The sequence below is a fragment of the Eptatretus burgeri genome, chromosome 8 (assembly GCF_056783735.1).
Source record: "Eptatretus burgeri isolate ZD-2024b chromosome 8, Ebu_testis_v1, whole genome shotgun sequence".
Classification (NCBI taxonomy): Eukaryota; Metazoa; Chordata; class Myxini; order Myxiniformes; family Myxinidae; genus Eptatretus; species Eptatretus burgeri.
Genome location: NC_140968.1, coordinates 70,705,839 through 70,727,496, shown reverse-complemented (window position 1 = coordinate 70,727,496; position 21,658 = coordinate 70,705,839). Strand labels below are relative to the sequence as shown.

The following is a 21,658-nucleotide window of genomic DNA, read 5'->3' as shown; positions in this document are numbered from 1 at the left end:
CGATATCGACGACGTCGAAGGACAGATCAAACTCCTGATGTAACGTAAACGCGGCCGCACTGGCTCTTTGTTTTACAATCACCTCCATCGTGCTATAATGTATGCCTCATGAACTTGTGTGAGAATTCTTATCGAACAGAGTCCACTTTCAGCGCAAAAATGATAAACTTCCTGCGGTTTGTTCTCAATGAGCTTTTGTATCGTTCCAAGTTCAGAGCTTGATCCGATGCTTTGTTTTCCGCGACGATTCATTCAACAAAATGGACTTTTGTTCGTTTATTCATTCATGACATTCATTTGAAATCTTCAGACAATACATACCACCCTCGATTATCGCGGCTCTTTTTTAATGCATCGATCACACAGGTATTGTAAAGGTAAAAGTCGATTTGCTGCAAAGTTTGTCATTTTCTATTTCACAATATTATCATGGAAATCGCAAAACAATACTTTTCCACTTGGTCCGAGTTGATAATGATCAATGTGGTGCACTTATCTGGATCAATAAATAAGTTCCATTGAAGAGCAGGAACAAGTTTGCGAAATGTTTTCTTCTCTCCGATGGAAAGCCTGTACAAATGGCATTGAAACAAGAGGCTGACCCTCTTGCTGACTTGAGAAAAGTTCACATCTTACGGGAAACTCGCATTCTGTATGAATCAGTGTCTGCACCACGAGACATCCTTGGGGGCTTCTGTGGTCATCGAGACCTCAGGAGTCCAAACTCGTCCTGTTCGAACGCGCCGAAATGGTTCACGTGGTCGCTCATCTCTCCAGGAGAGCGAGTGACCCGAGAGGGCTGCTTGAGAGCCATCCGTGCTAATACCTGCGGAATGTATAACCCACGCTCACAAAGTACACAGAGAGAGTACACGAGGGGGGGGGGAGAGAAAACTTTTAAACAATTCATGATTAAATGATCAAAAAATATATATTCTCACCAGATGCTCCATGGAAGATCACGACGTTCTGTGGTCGTCGCATCGTGCAGTCGGATGGAGTGTCCATTGCTCTTCCTGAGCGCAGCAGCTCTGACAAGAAGGTAATGTAGCCGATGGCTAGACGCAGAGTGTCTACCTTGGAGAGTGCGCGGCGGGTTGGACCGGGGACGTGGTCGCGCAGCCCCTGAAAGGCGCGGTTGAGGCACCGTACGCGCCGCCTTTCTCGTCGGTTCGCTGCGCTCCGCACGCATCGATTCGCCCCGTGCTCTGCACATTGCCCAGGATGCGATTGCTCCACAGCACAGAGGTCTGCATCACCACATTCAGCGAGTTCACGGTGAGATCTGTTGTGTTTGTCCAATGGCACATTGCTGCATTTTTGCCGCATCGCGCACAAACCAAACGCGTGTACCACTGGGGCCGCCTCCACACGTGGCTTTCAGACAGTCAACCCGAGACCATGGCTCTCGGTGCTTTCTTCCCCCACCAAGAGCCACAATACTCAAACCAGATTTGAACCACATTGTCTGTACGGCGAGTAGGTTTTCGTTCACTTTAGCCAATCACGAAAGTGCAGGAGGAGCGAGAGTGCACAACAAACGCCATTCAGGCCGAGATGACGAGACTTGTGAACTGTTTTTGTTCTTGAAGTAGATGTGCTTGGAAATACAAAATAATAGTATCCACTGTGTATTTCACGAAGCGATAGATATATATATATATATATATATATATATATATATATATATATATATATATATATATATATATATATATATATATATATATATATATATATATATATATATATATAGAGAGACAGAGCTTGTATAGATAGATGTACCACTGCCTTGTTCCAAATTACACCAATCAGTTTACTGTTTAGTGTAACAAACTCCTTTGGTAAAGCAACAACCTGTGATTGAGCCTCATGTTAACCAATCCCATTGTTTGCGTTTTAACATCCATAAACATGTGAGCCTGGTGTTGGCTTAACAGTTAAGGTGGCTTGTTGAAGCTCTTAGGGTCTTTGAGTTTTAGCCCCTGCGAACCGTTGAATTAACACCAGGTGGGATTGACTCAGTCCGTCATCCCTCTGAGGTCTTGTGAAATGAGTTACTAGTGCACTGGTAACGGAGGACATTGCATCAGCGAAAAAAAATGTGCCGCCAGAAAATGATGCACCCAGCAGTCACAAGCTGCACACGAACAACAACATAAACGTGTGCATTATTTTTTCAATCTATGATGTTCTAGAATGAAATATAAACCTGAAAGGAGATCACAACAAAGATTGCAAGCAGACAAAGTTGGTGCATTGTGCTGTGGAATCTTTTAAATAATATGTGCTGATGCAAAACATTTTTATAATCACATGAAGGAACCTCTCCCCTCTCCGGTCAGAAAGAGGATTGAATGATGTTTGCGAGTTGTGCAGGATTTTATTTTATTTTATTTTCCGAAAAGCAAAGTAATTGAGGATTTTTAGATACCTTTGGGAGACGATGCAGTTAAGCTGCTCCCAGTATTGAGCATTGAATCAATGAGCCTGTTCTTTATAAATGCTTTAAACATTTTTAATACTGTAAATGTGGAATACATGATGTTCATAATATGTGAACTGTAAATGTAAATGGCATCCCTACAGGGTTTACTGCTTGTCATATAAAGCCGTCAAAATACTTCAGTATACTTTTGGTATCAAGGATGAGTCACCACTTCTTGAATCGTGATTGAAATATTTAAGGTTGATCGAAAGATTTTGAGCGAGGATATCAGGAAAGCAGAGAGATATACACATTCGCCTCCGAGCTGTCTGGCCCCTGGAAAAACTGTCATCCAGGTATTTCGCGTGCAGGATGAGGCATCAAGGTATGTGTTGTCCAGTGAAAGGATACTAAATTGGGCATCCCATCGGTTAGCAATTATCGTTCATTGACATTAAAGATCCCACATTGTCTTTCATGAAGAATATGGAGGGGGGTTGGTTAAATTATAAATTCCTGCCAATCGAACGTCAGTACTGGCCAGCCAGTTATAAAAAGACAAGGACCATAACCATTCCCCTTGTTGACACCACAATAAGGTGGGAATAATTGGATCTGCTCAAGAGAAGAAGATGAAGAATATGAAGAGGAAAAAGAAAATGGAGGATGAGGATAATCAAAACGTTTTGATACCCCAAACCAAAGTTATGTCAAACCTCAACCAATTTGTATTTCAATCCAGAATAACACCAAATTTATCTAACCAAGCAATTTGGTTAAATTGATCACATACAATGGTTCATCTTTCCATCCATCCAGTGACTAAACTCTTTCCAGAGCTCTGCTGAATCAGGTGTCGAGTCAGGGAATACCTTGGATAGTTTGATATTGTCTTCCTGGGGTGGTAAACACAATAGCCGACTCCATTCAAAAGGGTGGTGGCCATTTTGAGGAGGGCTCATTGCTGAGAGCCTCTTTTGGGTTGGAGTTTCCATCTGCAGTATCTTTATTGGAAGGTTGTGTTTGGTCGAACCCTTATTGCAGTTTCTCTACTATATTGGAGCCTGCCTCGGGGCCGACTGTTGGGGGGGGGGCGGGGGGGGCGACTGTGAGACCTGGATTTTAGCCTATTGGGGGCGGGCTGTATTGAATGCTGTGCTTGCTCGAACTCTTGCTGCAGCTCCTCCAGTTCAGATGCCTGATCTTGCCTTGAGTTTGGTACTGGAGAATACGGTGCCGCTCACATATACAACATCTGGGTCTCTCCTCTTCTGACAGTTTTAGGACCATCGGACTGCAGGTTCTCTCCTGGGACTGGCCAGACTCCAAAGGGGGTCTATCCAGTCACCACTGTCTTTCACATGAACAGCACCCTCCAGCTCCCTGGCTGCCTACTCCTTCACCCTTGTGCTGGCCTAATCAGGTTCTTTCCCTTTCTTTTTTCTTTTTGGCCCCATCTCTCAATGGTGAAGAGTCATTTAAAGATTTCAAAAATCCTCATATCCGGATAAGGATCGTCACCAAAATAAAATTAATTTGTCCTCATAACACATCCAACCTGTCCACCAAGTTTAGTCTGAATTTGTTCTTAACATTTTGAGATATTATGTTATGTATCATTTTTAGCTGCATCATTCAATGGTGAAGAATCACTGAAAATTCTCATATCTGGATTCGGATCTTCACCAAAATCGAATCGATTCTTTCTTGTCACACACCCAACCTGTCCACCAAATGTCGTCCGAATCCGTCCACAACTTTTTGAGATATCCTACTCACAGACAGACGGAGGTGAAAACATAACCTCCATCCACCTTCGGTGCAGAGGTAAAAATGCCCTGTATTATCTTGTTTTCAAAATTGTTTGACAAGTGTTATGTTTCAAAGAACAGAAAAGAGATTTATAATAATGATATCCTGAATTTTTTAACTTAATAAATGAGAAGCACAATCCTTAGCTTTAACTTCACAATGAGTTAGCTTTAATTAGTTCGCTTCACACAGCTTTAATTTCTTAACCAATACAACTTGACCCCATAAAAGACTATGAAGCATCATTATTGTCTATGAAAACCTATAGTACCTTTTTTAATATCATAAAGGAAACCAGTAAGTTTAGTCATAATCTGGGCTCAAGCAGATACAAAACGACAATGATCCCACATGGAACATACCAGATTACCCAGATATTGAGCAAACTTTCTCGCCTTATGAAATAACAAGGTGATGCACCAAAAAAATATTCTTGTTGCGGTTCTCGGAACCACATGCATCCAACAGATAGTGGTCCCAAGACAGTTATTCCATTATTATACGTGTAGATAGTCCCTTTCCTTTTGTTTAGCGGGATGACAAGGGAGTGCGTTGCGATAATCTAATAACTAGGGTTGCTTAAATCATTTTCTTCTTCATTTCGTCCCCACTCTTCTTTTCATCTGATTACTCCTGAAGTAAATCAGCCACGTGCACCTTCGCTGTGAGGTGGGCCCTCATTGAGGCCAGCACGTGCGATGCCGCTGTGAGGAAACTGCAGCACAGAGCCCTCATTCCCGGGCGAGCCCGAAACCAAATGTGTGCAGCGAGTCATATAGTGCACTGAGCAGTGCGGGATTATCGACTCGAGCTTCTGATGATCTGGGGAAGATTGCCGGTTGCATTAAAAAGGCATGCGAATGAACACCTCTGAAGAGGCTGCACGAATGGTGTTTTTCACAACACAGGAAACACAGCCAGCATGACGGCCACGCTGCACGGAACGCGTACGGAGGCCGATAAAGACGACTCCATGCCATGTTGGGCGGGATACGAGTGTGTGGAGTAAAAGCGGCTTGTTCCTTTTCAATCTCAATATCCAACACATATTGGTGCTCGCCCAGCGCACATGCGAGCAGAGTCATGCAAACGCGAGCATTGGCCACCTGCATAATGGCCATACCGTGCGTTGTATGGAATGTGCTCCAAGGCAGACACGTACGCCGCTCGTGACACATGCATGGATTTATCCATAATGATGTACCTTCGGCCCTCGCTGGCAGCAGCGGATTCTCCATGGATGGTGAACGTCTTCTCGTCTCTATGGCCAGCGAAGCTGCAATTGAGCTGGGGAATGTACAGTGCAGGCCACGTTGGCACACGGAGCGGGCGCGTTGATCGGCGCTGGTCGGGCTCCCGAGCGGGCATGCGGGACCCTCGGCCGGTTGCCAAGGCACGGCCCGGGGGTTTTTGCAGGACGATTTGCGTGACAATTTCGGTGTAGGCGATTCATGTCATGTCGTGGGGTCAGAGCGGAATATTGCTGCTGTCTGAGATGGCCTTGCCAGAAACGAAGTGAGGCGGTTTCCGGCCAAAGTTAGTGGGCCACATAAGGGGTTGGGGCCAATCGGAGCACCCGATTCAGATGATGATGTTTTGCTTTTGGGGTGGCCCTTCCCCCCGTGCAGCAAGTCCTATAAAGGTCGGAGCAGCCCCTCCGCCTCTCTCTCTTTTCTCTTTTGCCCGCTCGATCTGGCCTCGCCCTCGTCCCTCGGCACGACCTGCCTCCTGTTGTCTGGACTCCGCCTCCTCATCTCCGCCCACCCAACATCAACCCCACCCGCCTACCTGGTCCCGCCTACCACTCTGTCCTCGCACATTGGACTCCACCCCTTCTCCACTCAAGCTCCTCCTTTCCATACACAGTCTCCACACGTTCTGCTGAAGCCAGAGATGACGTGCTAGCTGTCGGGTGCCGCACCACAGAGAAACTTATTGGTGAAGCGTCATGCTAATAAGCACAGAGGAACGCACCCCTCCCCCCCTGCCCCCCCCCCCGAAACGTATTGTTGGCGTGTCATGCTATCAAGCACAAAGGTACCAAGAACGTAGCCTCAACTCCTTTCCATTCCTGATTCAAACCTTTATCTTCATCGGATTTTGTGTGTGTGTGTGTGTGTGTGTGTGTGTGTGTGTGTGTGTGTGTGTGTGTGTGTGTGTGTGTGTGTGTGTGTGTGTGTGTGTGTGTGTGTGTGTGTGTGTGTGTGTGTGTGTGTGTGTGTGTGTGTGTTCTGGCACCTATCTGCTTAAGTCAGACTGCAGAAGATCGTTATCATTATTATTGTTATTATTTTCGCGTTAAGTCTGCTCTGTGTCTGCTTTTGTAAGTTGCCTGTTTATTCGCTGCACCACACCTCTCTCCCCTATCTCTGCACAACACACCCCAATAAATCCTGATCGTACCACATACCTTTCCTCGCCCATTGTTAATAAATCATTATTAGAAATCCCCTCTCGTGTTCAGTTGTCTTACCCTTCCTCCCGCCCTTGGTTTACTGAAGCTTGTGGCGAGGCAGTTGTCCTGAAACAACTTGCCTTTGCCTCATGGAAAGCAAACCCAACTGAGGGCAATCTCAGTTCTTTCCACAAAGCTCGGAACAAGTGTGTATCTACCCTCAGGAGAGCCAGAAAACAACATCTTTCTCATCTCAAGTCTGAACTCTCTAACCTCTCTCCCTCCTCAAAATCCTGGTGGCGTTTAATCAAATCTGTTTCTGGTGTATGTTCCCCCTCCATCCCCTCCCTTACCTCAAATGGCCGCACTGCTGATTCCACACGTGATAAAGCTGAATGTCTAAACTCGGTGTTTGCAGCTAAATCTTGTGTCCCAAACCCATCACTATCTCTACCCACTTTACCCAGTCGCACCCAACTGTCCCTGGACTCTGTATCCTTTTCTCCTGACAAGGTGGAGAGCTTGCTTTCAAACCTCGAGTCAGATTCTGCAACCGGTCCAGACGGCATCAGCCCACGTGTCCTCAAAGCCTGCTCTTCTGCTCTTGCTCACCCTCTCTCTGTTCTATTCACCCTCTCATTTTCCCAAGGTCATCTGCCATCTGCTTGGAAATCTGCTAACATCACTGCCCTGCATAAAAAGGTGCAAAAACAGATCCCTGTAACTATAGACCAATCAGCCTTCTCCCAATCATCAGCAAGGTTATGGAATCCATCATCGCTTCAGACATGAAATCCTTCCTCTTCTCCAATGGCTTGATTTCCAATCATCAATTTGGTTTCAGACCAGGTCACTCTACCCTAGATATGCTGCTACTGCTCTCCCATCAATGGATGGAGGTCCTCAATGCCAGACAGGAAATCCGAGCCGTATCCCTGGACATATTACGTGCTTTTGACACAGTCTGGCACCCTGCCCTACTCACCAAACTCTCTGCCCATGGTATTCAAGGCCATCTCCACTCATGGCTCGCAGACTTCCTCTCCTGTCGCAGTCAACGTGTGGCCCTAAATGGAGTTCTTTCATCCCCTCTTCCTGTGCAGGCTGGAGTTCCTCAAGGTAGCGTTCTGGGCCCTGTTCTTTTTCTGGTTTTCATCAATGATCTCTCGGACTCTCTGGAAAATCCTCTATTTCTCTTTGCCGATGACTCAACCCTCTGCCGTACCATCTGTCATCCCTCAGCCCGGCAAGCAGCAGCTTCTTCGCTCACTGCAGATCTGGATAAAATCACAAACTGGTCCAACACGTGGAACATGTCTTTCAATCCAGACAAATCTCACACTCTCACTATGTCTCTTCGAAAGGACCGTTTACAAAACCACCCCATCCACTTTCTCAACAATCCTCTGGAAGAAGTCTTTTCTTTCATGCTTCTGGGTCTCACTATCTGCCATGACCTTTCCTGGGAAAGTCACATTTCCAACCTTGCCTCAAAAGCCAGTCGCCGACTGGGAATCCTCCGTCGTGCAAAGTCCTTCCTCGGCCCTCTTGAGCTCCTGACCACTTACAAAGCTTTTGTCCGTAGCCTGATGGAGTACTGCTCTCCCCTCTGGGCTGGTGCTCCTGCCTCCCACCTTTCTCGACTTCACGCTGTCGAAACCAGGGCTTTTAAGATCATTGGCATCTCCCGCAATGAAGCTGAGTCTTTGGGCCTCTCACTCAATCACCGCAGGTTGGTCGGTGGTCTTTCTGTCTTCTACCGACTCCTCTCCAGCCTTGCCCCCCTGCTCTCTCTGCGATTTGTCCCAACCACATTTCCACAGGGCGCTCAAGGTCCGCCAACAACCCCCTTCTGGTAAAACTACCAAAATCACGAATCACTGCTCATCTTCACTCTTTCATTCCTCTTTTTTCCCGCCTTTGGAATAAACTTCCTCACTCTATTCTTTCCCATTCTTCCCTTCAGGCTTTCAAAACAGCTGTTCACCACCACCTCTTATCTTCCCCCATCCAAATCCTCGATCTTTTCTACCCCCGATAATCCACCCAAGCCCACTTCCTTCAATTCTCCTGCTTTCCTTCCTGAAAGTCCCTTTAATGTCCATCTTCCCCTCGCCATGTTCCCCGTCCCATCCCCATCCCTCTCCCTTCCACAGTTCACCTAATGTGTCTGTTCCCCACTGTTTTGTCCCTTCCACTCCCGCCCCTCTTGTCTCATGCCTCCTTGCTGTGAGTTGTGTGTTAGCTCTCATACGAGCCTCGACCAAGGTATACAAAAAAAAAAAAAAAAAAAAAAAAAAAATGTTCCCTGCTCGTTTTTGTGGTTTCTTCCATTGATCCAGCATGGTCCGAATCCTAGCTTAGCCGGGATTTTATTCCCAACGATCCGTTCCTTTTAGCCTTGTCCTTGGCAGTGTGGCTCGGCTGCATCCGATCCGGTAAAGTGATCCAGTCTGGTAGAGTGATCCGGTTCGGACAAGGCGTACTGAGGGTGTGTTCCCCGGTAATCAAACCACGTGATTAATTAAGTAACCCGATTAACCCATAGACGGGAGGAGCCGAGGTCACATGGTTGAGTTACTGGCGTCCACGGTCGGTTAAGCAACCCGCCACATCACGGAATTATCCGCGTGTGACGGCCTACAATTCTGGGAAGTCTGGTGAGAACTGAGATAGCTTCCCCCACCTAATGGTCTTCTCACCCAACTCCCGGCCCGCAACATTATATATGTTCAAAAATATACTTCAAAATCAACTTTTTGTTTTGTTTTGTTTTTTTTGTGTACCTTGTTGAGGCTCGTGTGAGCGATTGAGCTCAAAAAAAAATAATAAAAAAAAGATAAAATTGATTTCACAATTAACAAATCATTTCGAGAGTCAAAAAAGTGTGAAGCCAACAAATTATTTTACAGTGATGATGATATTCAAACATTTTCAGCTATAAATTTATTAGTCTCACCCCAAAGGGATACAAAACTATTGGTGTGTGTGTGTGTGTGTGTGTGTGTGTGTGTGTGTGTGTGTGTGTGTGTGTGTGTGTGTGTGTGTGTGTGTGTGTGTGTGTGTGTGTGTGTGTGTGTCCACTCACATCTATATATTGTTATGGATTTCAGAATCGGATCTGACGAATGCATACAAACATTTAGGTCCTCAAACAGTTGTTTCCCAAACTGCATGTCCAGGATCGACCTATCCACATATCTGGTGGGATTCTAACTCTGATGCATTGAAAAGGGAAAAGAATAGATTCCCTTTCTTATGGGATGGCATTTTTCTCTTTACAACAGACACATCCATGCACGTGAGATAGCCGTTAGCCCAACGGAGGCTCGTCTACCCCCTTTCCATGAGGACACATTGGCTTGGAGGTGGACGATTTATTTACACGCTGGACTTACAAGACATTTGATTAAGCACGCCGCAGGCTTTTCCTGAGCGGTTATTCTGATGGTCAAATATGGCTGTGGATCGTTTACGACATTCACCTCTTTCCATCGACGTTTGGCACCCACCTTTTCCATCGATGTTGGCGTCCACCTTTTTCCATCGACATTTGGCAGCTCTGTGGATGGTTGTTGTTGATGCTTTATGAGCGCTTCACGTTTTCGCTCGGTAATTCTGGCAAATGGCTGCTTTGTGCCGTACGTCCAGTCGCTGTTACAGTGCCGTTGCAATGATCTCGAGATTGGCTGTTGGTGACGTGCATTGATGCGCCAATAGGCAAGGTGGATTTGGCTGAAGTCTGCTTGAGGCTCTGCCTAGATGGGCCACCTATAAAATGGATGAGGACCGTTTTTTGGTGAGTTGGTGACAGCTAGGTGACGGCTATTTTCAGCTCCAGTCAGATCCAGTCAGCTTCAGTCAGACGGTTGGTGAGCTGGTGACAGTTGAGTTTGTGACAGTTGGTGAAGTTATTGCAGCTTTATAACTTCTCACAGCGCCTCACAGCTGTCCATTGGTTGTGGCGCCTGGTGGCTCCTGACGATGGGTGACGCTTGGACCGTTAATGCTGGTTCTGCTTGAGACCTGCTCTTGGCGTACCTGATTCTTGGCATCCCTGGTTTCTGGGGGTGACGACGTGACGTCGATTGGTGTTCAAGCCTGTTTGCGAGTGGGTGCACAGCAAGGCAGGGCTCTGGCAACGGACCAAAGCACACACATATTTTGGGACGTTTTATTTGACGCACGACGACTTCTACTTGCTGAGCGAGACTGGATTTCTCTTCCCCCCCTGAATGATCTGCTGGGTACCCTTGTCTCGTGTTTAATCGTTAAGTAAGGCATTGTGATAAGCATCTGCTCTTTGTCTGCTTTTCTACCAGTGCCTGATTAATTCTTTATTTGCTTGAGATTATTTTGATTGATTTGAATTTACTTATTTTCACTACAAGGAAACGAAAAGTTATTTTTATTTATTTTTTCCTGATTAACAAATTCCTTGTTGACGTTTCAACCTGTCCATGCTTGTCCTTTCCTTCCATTGATCCAGCATTGTCTGAACATAGACTGGGAGGTAATTAACAAACTAATTGATCTGTCATAGTCGGCACACACCAGCGGTTAAACGCTCAGCCACCCGAATTAAGATCTAATCAAGATAAGATTGGTGCTTTGCCGAGGGCATGCTCCCCATTAAGGAAGCGACGTGACCTCGAGTTAAACGGCATAATTAGACGGTGGACACTGGAACTCGTGGTTATTTGATTGGCGTTCGTGGTTCCAAAGCAACCCACCGTACCACAAAGTTAATTGTGAGCGGTGGCCCCAGGTCTGGCTCTTCTGAGGAGAAAGGGAGATTAACTCCCTTATAATACACTCGGTACCCGTGGCGGTAACAATATTTTGCTTTAAAAATGGTTTTCTCTACAACTGCTTGTCCGAGTGATGCAGAATTGGAAAAAAATTGGGCATCATTTTCTCAAAAAACATTCAACAAAAAAAAGTTCAACTTGGCGTATGTCATCAACTCCCCATTGGGATACATGGAGCGATAACAATGACATCATTGGTGAATTGTGTTCCAGCCATAATTGGTTGAATTGAAATCCTTATCCAAAAAAAATCTGAAACTTCATATATCTGATATGTATGACCCAAAGTGAGTGAAGAATTTTTTTTTCTGGACTGATAGTATGTCTGTTCTCAGCTACATCACCAATGAAACAGCTCTCTTCCACACATTTGCAGCCAATTGGCTGGCCATTATCCACAAATTCTCCAGGCCAGAACAGTGGAGGCACATTGACACTTGTCTGAACCCAGTTTGCTTTGAGAGGCTTATCTGTGCATGCTTTCTTGGAGGCTAAGAGGTGGACGGATGGATCAAGCTTCCTCTGGCAGCCAGAAAGCGAGTGGCTACAACAGCCAAATGTCCATGGGGTTCTAGTTGATGATACTGAAGTCAAGAGAGAGAGAAAGAGAAGACTCTCAGCACTGCAGTGAAGATGCAACCATCAATCATCTTTGACATAATATTAAGCTACTTTTCTAGCTGGCATCACCTGAAGCGTTTGTGGCTTTCATGCCGAGAGCGAAGAAATAAAACAACTCCAATATTTGAGAAGACGGAGATTTAAGAATCAAACAGCAGTCCAGACAGATGATCAGAAGTTCGACACAAACCAGGCTGCAAGGGTAGCACCTGTCAGCTTGAGTGAGCTTCGTCAGGCAGAGACTGCCATCATCCAGCTGGTACAGAGGAGAGCTTTTCCAAAGGAAATCGAAACTCTGGGCGAATCGAAGAGGGACTGTCCATCCAGTCAGAAAAGGAGGGTATTTGCTGGCATCCTTAAGCACTGCTAACTCTACAAACTTGACCCAATGCTTATCGACGGCGTCCTCAGAATCGGGAGATGCATCCGCCGAGCTACAATTCCAGAGGAGTCTTAAGTTCCCTGTAATCCTGCCAAAGGATTCACCAATTTCTGAGCTATTGGTCCACAAGATCAATCAGGAAGTTAGTCACTGTGTGAGAAACCATGTCCTTGCCACCTCCGGACCAAGTATTGGATTATACATACCAATTTGCTGGCTCATCAATTGCTCAATAAGTGCGTGGATTGCCGTCGATACAAAGGGAATCCCGTGAAACAGAAGATGGCAGACCTTCCTGCAGACTGCGTTAGGCAAATGACCCACCCTTTATCCATGTGGGTCTGGATTATTTTGGCCCCTTAACAGTCTGGCGGGGTCACAGCATTGTTGAGCACTATGCGGCCGTTTTTACTTCTTTTTTTGTATACCTTGTCGAGGCTCGTGTGAGAGCTAACATACAACGCACAGCAAGGGGGGGGGCATGAGACAAGAGGGGCGGGAGTGGGAGGGACAAAACAGTGGGGAACAGACACATTAGGAGATCTGTGGAAGGGAGAGGGATGGGATGGGGAACATGGGGAATAGAAGATGGACATTACAGGGACTTTCAGGAAGGAAAGCAAGGAATTTTGAAGGAAGTGGGCTTGGGTGGATTATCAGGGGTAGAAATGGCCAATGGCCATGCATGCCGTGTATATTGAAATCACGAATCCCTCGACAGATGCATTCATCAATGTTCTCCGTCGTTTCATTGCCAGGAGAGGTCAAGTTCAGCAGATATGGTCGGCCAATGGTTCCAACTTCGTCGGTGCCAAGCATGAGCTGCGTGAGGCCAAAGCTGCCTGGCATCAAGCTGCTAATGACCAGTATTTACAGTGGCGCGACATCACCTGGTTTTTCAACCCTCCGGGTGCATTTTATCATGTAGGGGTCTGGGAGAGGGAAATCCGTACCATACGAAACATTATGGTCAGCCTATTGCAGTAACAGATGGTTGACGACGCCGGCCTCCGCACTCTGATGGCAGAAATTTAGGCGATCATCAATGGTTGACCTTTGACTTGAGTTTCAGATGACCCAAATGATCTGGAGTGTCTTACTCTCAACCACTTACTATTGCTCAAGGTAGAGCAGAATTTGCCACCAGGTGTCTACACAAAAGAGGGCCTGTACAGTATATGCATCGCCACTGGAGGCAAAGTCCAGTATTTAAGTGACATCTTTTGGAAAAAGTGGACAAAGGAGTGAGTACCTGCCACTCCTCCAAGAAAGGCAGAAGTGGTTACATCCTCAATGCAGTGCACACGTTCGCGATGTTGTGCCGATGGTAGATTCAAGTGCACCCAGAAACTCTTGGCCTTGGGGCAAAATTGTTGAGATCTTTCCAGATAGATCGTGGCTCGTTCGGAGTGCAAGAATTCATACTCAGTCCACAACCCTGACCGGACCAGTGAGCAAGTTGTGCCTATTGCTCAAAGGTAAAGTGTGACCTGATACATTGATATGACATTCACTTAGCATCTGTTTCGCGAACTTCATGAACTTTACATTATTGCTTTGACACGTTTGTTGCATTGGATATACAGTAATTGTATTGTAATGCACATTATATTATTCAACTGTTATTTGTTAACCATTGTGTTGTAGATCCTCGTGGAGGATCTACAAGTCTTACTCACATTGTTGTTCTTCATCTTCTTCTTGTGGACTTTTTTGTTTCACAGCCTACAGTTTTCATTGAAACTTCCTGAAACTTGGCATATATATGTAAAAATACCCTGCGCAGACAGTAACCATCTCCAATTTTAAAAAATTCCGACGAGAAAAAACGTTATGACGTCAAAATATCTCCGCTAATGGAAATCGCCTCAAAATTTCTCCGAAACGAGGCAAGCTTTTTGAATTCTGTTTGTGGGAATCGAACAGGGCATTTGCAGAGATGAATTACCGCACATATGATACATCACCATGACGTCATATCAGTTTTTATGACGTCATTCCTATTTTTTGACATTTTTTGTTTCACAACCCAGAGTTTTCATCGGATCTTCGTGAAACTTGCCACGTATATGCAGAAAGCCCACGCGCAGGCAGTAACCATCTCTGATTTTGGAAATTCTTCCTAGAAAAAAAGTTGACGTCATAATATCGCCGCTAATGGAAATGGCCTCTACCATTATCTCCGAAACTAGGCAGGCTGTTTAAATTTTGTTTGCGGGAACCAAGCCGGGCATGAGCATAGATAATTTATCGCAAACCTGATACATCACAATGACGTCATATTCGTTTTATGACGTCAGCATTAAGAGGACGAGGATCTTACCTCATTTGAGCTTGTTTTGTTTTCTTCAGCCGCCTTGAATTTAAATTTCCGCCTCAGGATGTGAACCTTTGTACATCAGCCTTGATTTGATCCTGCCACGTTTTGACAAACCTGGTTTGAGCCGTAACTTTCTCTGTTGCTGTGGAGACGGTAGCGGTTTATGATCCATAAGCTGCTTATTCGCATTTGCTGTTTCGTGAGGCTGGGATGTCACGTGTTTCGCTCAGCCACTCATCTTCCTTCATGACCCTCAGCCATCTTGGATCCGGGTCACTTGTGGACTCTTTTATTTGCCGTTTGTAATCTTATGAATCCGGCCCCTGCGTGAGTCACATTTTACTGTTTTATCATCGCTGCATCACCCTAAAGCGGTCACGATCTTGTAAGTACAAATATTTTGTGTGACAGCAACCTTTTCTGCCCATCAGATCACTTTGATTATACCGAACGATCGGTGTGGCCTGCGTTTCTATCCTACCGCCAGGAAGAGGTTTATTGGGCCGCAGTATGTTCTTTATTGTATGGATTGTATTGTACTTTATTGTATTGTACCCTGCAGTATCGAGGGACTTCTTCCTCCTCCCTGGCTTACCGACTCGATGGTCTCGTATGTCCTCCGTATATCAATTTAATGAGTAATTTGGAGGAAGTAGAAGAAGAAGACTGGTGCCTCTGGCTTTATGATCAACATGCATCACGGTAAGCCATTGCTGACCTGTGCATCTTGTATGTGGAACTCAGCAGTGCATTTTGTTTTGTTGCAGTGAATCTTGGTGGAAGAAAGGTCATTTTTTGAATAAAGATATGAACGAAAGATGTGACATCTACTTCATCAGTGATCATTTACAGCAGCATTGAAAATCGAACTTGGGTGATCAGCCAAGTTGTCGACGGGGTATTACGAGCGTCTCTGAAGGAGCAAGAATACCCATAACATCATTGACGCAAAATGTAAAAGGAACACTGCAACGGCCATTTATTGACGAGTTATGCGAAGGAGGTTCCATGTAAGACAACTTCAAACTCTGTGATTGTGGGAACACGATATTAAATATGTAATGATCGATGTAACAATGCCCTTTTGATTTTTTATAAGTGGGAGGAGGGGAGGATAGTTTGTGGCGGTTGGCATTGTTGGTGGCGCCGGGCACATGGCCAGTGTGTTGGTGGAAGACGATGGCAATACCTCGATGCATGAGAGAGCGTCGGCCGCCAAGTTTGCGATGCCTTTGATCTGCCGGATATCGGTGGTGAATTGCGAGATGTAACTTGAGTTGGTGAAGAGTGCGAGTCTAAATGGGTGTACAGAGCGAAAAAGCAATAGGTTAAAGGTTTGTGGTCAGTCGGGAAATATAATTGTCTGGCCTGGAAGAAGTGGCGGAAGCGCTTGATGGTGAGGTATACAGTGATTAATAATTACCGATCGAAGGTGTTGCGCTCTGTTGGTTTCAGCATTTTAGAGACTCGTGGGCCTGTTGCTCCATTGCACCAAATTTTCTTGGTCTTCATGGCCTTGTGGCATACCTGCCTGCTGTACTGCTTGAGCATGAGTTTGCCCTTCAGAAACCCAAGATGTACTTGGGGCCAGGGCGAAGATTATACATTAGTTATTATTCTTGCCAAGTGATACTATTATCATTATAGTTGTCAATATGTTATCTTTCTTTTGTTATTTATTTTGTAATCAGAATGCCATGGACATAAGCTGTTCTATACACCTTAACATGGCATGTATTTAAAACATTGGAATTCTTTTTTGGTTCTTTAGTTAATTAGCCTTATCAACTCAGGAGTTCATGACGATCATTTCAGTGTATCACACAAACTCCACGCTCCAGTACAAACAAGAGTCAAATGCAGGCAGGAGATTCCTTTTCCAGTCGAACTCCACAAAAAACATGCCTCTCACACTTGCACACCTCATCCATTTATAATAGACTCTTAAAGGGTCTACAGGAACTTTTAGGTCTTTGGGGTAGTTTGGGTCGTCAAAGGGGTCTCAGGAGTCGAAAGAGTCAAAAAGTGCATTTCAGTTGTACATAATTAATAGATGGACATAATTAATAGATACAACAAGCTCGAATGAGCTAAGATCCTCGTCCTCTTAATGATAACGTCATAAAAACGAATATGACGTCATTGTGATGTATCAGGTTGGCGATAAATTATCTGTGATAATGCCCGGCTTGATTCCCGCAAACAAAATTGAAACAGCTTGCCGAGTTTCAGAGATAATGGTATCGGCGATTACCATTAGCGGCGATATTATAACGTCAACTTTTTTTTCTAGGAAGAATTTCCAAAATGGGAGATGGTCACTGCCTGCGCGTGGACTTTTTGCATATACATGGCAAGTTTCACGAAGATCCGATGAAAACTCTGGGTTGTGAAACAAAAAAATGTCTAAAAATAGGAATGACGTCATAAAAATTGATGTGACGTCATAGTGATGTATCATATGTGCGGTAATTAATCTCTGCTAATGCCCTGTTCGATTATCGCAAACAGAATTCAAAAAGCTTGCCTAGTTTCGGAGATAATTTTTTAGGCGATTTCCATTAGCAGAGATATTTTGACGTCATAACTTTTTTTTTTAGGAGGAATTTTCAAAATCGGAGATGGTTACTGTCTGCGCAGGGTATTTTTACATATATATGCCAAGTTTCAGGAAGTTTCGATGAAAACTGTAGGCTGTGAAACAAATGAAACAAAAAATTGGAATGACGTCATTAAAATTGATTTGACGTCATAGTGATGTATCATATGTGTGGTAATTCATCTCTGCTTATGCCTTGTTCGATTCCCGCAAACATAATTCAAAAAGCTTGCCTAGTTTCGGAGATAATTTTTTCGGCGATTTCCATTAGCGGAGATATTTTGACGTCATAACTTTTTTTCGAGGAGGAATTTTCAAAATCGGAGATGGTTAGTGGCTGCGCAGGGAATTTTTACATATGATTGTGGATTTTCGCCCGCCCGGCGTGCGGGCGACCGCCTTTAGCTCAATTGCGGCCGTGCGCGCCCACCGAACGAGCAATCTAGTCGCAGCTTTCGGATCAACGCCAAAACCCAGCTACGGGTGTTGTTAACCACACCATAAACCAGCCAACTCTTCTGTCCGTGCTACAGGGTCGATCGCCGAATTGTCGATGTACCTAATTATTCGCGCAGACAGAAATGCCGGAGTTTACACCTCAACGGCGCCTGCACGAAAACGAGCCGCTTTAAGCAGCTCGTTCCGTTTGCGATCGCCAAGCCCCGTCGGACCAGATGTACGTTTTATCAGCTTATAATCAGCCAGCTAATTATTCCGAACGCAATTATGGCAGTCAATGGAGGAAAGGACGCAACTAGCAGGTGACGTTCAAAAATGGGGAACATTTATTTGCACACGTAAGCAATGCAATGAATGGGTGTAGGGGACAAGACACAAATAAAAACCTACAGCCGATATGTATCTATTACGTACATGCACTTAATCAGTTCTACTTGGTAGACAAGGCGCCACAGACTTCATGCAAAAACCCCAGAAAGGAAGAAAGAACTGGGCTCGTAAGCCGTTAATGTACCTCGGAGCTGGGATGACCGAAGGAGCTCCGTGAGGCTGAGCAGGTTACCTTTGTCGCCCTTGAGGCGACTCGATGGGTCTTTTGGTCAGCGACCCTCCGTATGTCTCGTCGTCAATGCGGCAGCTGTTGTATCGGCGACTTGGTTGGTCCAGGGCCTAGCAGAGTGGCCTGGTCGATTGGGCCTGGCCGACGACGCTTCGGAGGAGCGAAAGGGCCTTGCTCTTTTAGAGTTGATGCTCTTTAAGAGCCCGCTCACTCCTCAGTGTCGCTTGACCGACTCGGGACCCGATCGCTCGGACCGTTACGTATCTTGCTGGCGACTTCTCTCCGGCTGGCGACTTCTCCCGACTCTAACTCGACTGCCTCCACCGACCAACAATGTCCAACAACGACCAACCCGACTTGGTGACTTGGCTGGCTCCAACAACGAAAGAACTCCACTCCTCCCACCAACAACGCCCAACCACGACCAACAACACTCAACCACGACCAACAATGACCAACAATTGGTGACTTGGCTGGCTCCTACGACGAACGAACTCCACTCCTCCGACCAACAACGACCTCGGCGTTGAAACGTGCCTTTTTATAGCCCCAAGGGGAGGGGTCGCTCTGGGCTTCAACGCCCAAAATTAGCGCCCTCCCTCCTTTCACCTTTCAACCTTTACTCCCGGCTGGCTCCGCCCCTTTCGTCGTTCTGATCCGATCTCGCCGTCATACGCGGCCGTGTCTGAAATCACTTTCACAACGCGGCTGTGTTTGAAATCACTTTGCCGCTGTCGAGGATGTCATCGTGTTTGTTTGTGGAGATGTTGTTGTTGGTGAAAAGATGGCGGCGCCGTGGAGATGCTGGTGAGGAGATGTTGGCGGTTGTGGAGAAGGTGGTGAGGAGATGTTGGCGGTTGTGGGGAAGGTGGTGAGGAGATGTTGGTGGTTGTGGGAAGGTGGTGAGGAGATGGTGGTGAGGAGATGTTGGCGGTTGTGGAGAAGGTGTTGAGGAAATGATTGTTTAAAATAAAGATAGAAAAGAATTACACTACCTCAAGATTCACAGCCCGTTATACATCGGTAGGGAAATCTAACCTGGACACACACTTATCGACATAACTGATCTTCGGGGAACCTGAATAGTGATCTGTGAATTTCCACAACCGTAACAATATATACGCCAAGTTTCAGGAAGTTTCGATGAAAACTGTAGGCTGTGAAACAAAAAAGTCCACAAGAACAACAACATGAGTAAGACTTATAGATCCTCCACGAGGATCTAAACACATGTCTCACATACAACTCATCCATTTGTAGAAGAAGGCCAGTGGTCACCAGTCGTCATCGATGAACTGGTGATGGGCTGCACCCACAGTGATCTCAGATGCATCTCCCATCAGGCATGTTGGTGCCTCTGGCGTCGGATGAATCAGGAGTGAGGTGTTGATATCTCGAGCATCTTTGATGGTGTGGAAGGTTGACAAGGTTGGCCCCGACCATCCGAACACTTCAGGTTGCTTACCAGTTGCGAGAAACTCGTTCACCGATTGCAGTGTTGTGGCTGTGTTTGGAATAAATCTATGGTAAAAGTTGACAAGGCCCAAAAACACTCACAGTTTGCATTGAGATGATGGTAAAGGGAAACCTGAGTAATCTGCACCTTCTCGAGAGGACAGATGCCTGAGCGGTTCGCACAGTGGCCGAGGAAATTCAACTATGGATCGTTGAAAATGTATTATGTGGGATTGATGATGATGCCAAAGTCCTGCAAATGGGTGAAGAGGAGATGTAGGTGTTCCTAATGTTTTTCTTCAGTGGTACTGGTGAATTAAAATATCATCCATATACATGTAGCAGAAGTGTAATCCCCAGAGCACCTTATCACTAAAACGTTGAAAGGTCTGTGTGGCATTGCGTAAGCCAAATGGCATCCAAAGGAATTTTAAAAAGGCCTATAGGATGTGGTGACTGCTGTTTTCTGAATGTCATCTGAATCCACGGGAATCTGATGGTCCACACGAACAAGGTGGACCTTGGTTGGATTGGATTGTGATGCCATGGAGTGTAACGTTAAAATCATGAATGTGTGGAATGGGATAACAGTCCGGAGAAGTCACATTGTTTAAAGACCGGTAATCCCCGCAAGGACGCCAATCCCCAGGTATATTTTGAATATCGTGTGTAGTGGTGAAGCCCAACTGCTGGACGATGGTCTGATGATCCCATGTTGTAACATATAGTCAAACTCATGTTGGGCGATACTTAATCAGCGAGCAAGTGTGAAAACAGGGGTCCCATGTTCTCGATGTGACGTATGATCTGTGATCTGGTGTTTGATGGGCTGGATTGTTGCCAAATGTGCACGTTATGGATGGGAAGTCATGAAGTACCTTCTGAAAAGGGCATGTGGGTATGGAGGGAAGATACTTGATATTCAGTGACGAAACAATGGATGCTTTACCGAGAACTCTAAGCTGTGTTGAGGCATCAAATAGACGGCGATGTTTGACATCTACAAGGAGAATTAAATGACATAAATAAATTCACACCCAGGATAGCATATCTGTTGTCGGCAACGGTAAACACCAACGGAAATGAGCGATATGAACCCGTATCAAGCTGGAGGAAATGTTCTCCAAAAGTAGAAATAGTGTTACGAATTTGGAAGCCTTGTGCACACAAACATACAGGTCCTATAGAACAGTTATATCGGTAAGTATGTGTTTTTAGTTAGGGTCCCCGTCCCTCGTTTAATGGGTGAATAAATGTTCATGCGCTGTGAGTTATTTTGATAGTCAGGGTTTTCTTTTATTTTTACACCACCAACATCAACCACAACAACACCAGCATCACCCTCACCTTCACCTCGCTCTGACCGACGACATTGCCTACGTCGGTGGGCGGTCCACCGGACGGTTGTCACGATCACACAGTCCAATCAACGGCCTTGGCGCCCGTTTTGGCCAATGACAGGGCGACGAGTGCATTTTGCGCGCCAAAACCGTCCAGTGAGGGAAAGCAGGGAGGGAGGAGGCGTCCCTCCCACCCCCTGGAGAAGGGTGAATACGGTTGCGGCACAATCGGACGACAAGAGATCCTCGTCCTCCTCCACAAGAACCGCAAGTCGGTTGCGTACCGTTTGTCTGTCGGTGAACGAGAGAGCTTTGGAGATGGTGGATGACGATTGCGCAGGGATGAGTGGTGATCACATTCGCCTGACATGAGCGGTGATCACATTCGCCGGAAACGAGTGGTGATCATGTTCGCCGGAAACGAGTGGTGATCACGTTCGCCGGAAGCGAGTGGTGATCACGTTCGCCTGACCAGAG

At 45.8% G+C, this 21,658-nt stretch overlaps 1 protein-coding gene across 2 annotated transcripts; it reads right to left on the bottom strand.

The window, feature by feature from the left end:
- Window positions 1–276: 276 nt before the first annotated feature.
- LOC147022005 (pancreas transcription factor 1 subunit alpha-like) lies at window positions 277–15,148 on the bottom strand. 2 transcript variants are annotated; one of them, XR_015061036.1, is made up of 3 exons: window positions 14,773–15,148; window positions 942–1,250; window positions 277–826 (listed from the first exon to the last, which is right to left on the bottom strand). XR_015061036.1 is itself a non-coding variant. In XM_085892537.1 (2 exons), the coding sequence occupies exons 1-2, from the start codon at window positions 1,327–1,329 to the stop codon at window positions 660–662; spliced, it is 555 nt and encodes a 184-aa protein (XP_085748663.1). In that variant the 5' UTR covers window positions 1,330–1,575; the 3' UTR covers window positions 277–659. The 2 variants fall into 2 exon arrangements, 1 of the variants encoding a protein (XP_085748663.1); XM_085892537.1 differs by lacking the exon at window positions 14,773–15,148 and having other exon boundaries at window positions 942–1,575.
- Between the last annotated feature and the right edge of the window lie 6,510 nt (window positions 15,149–21,658).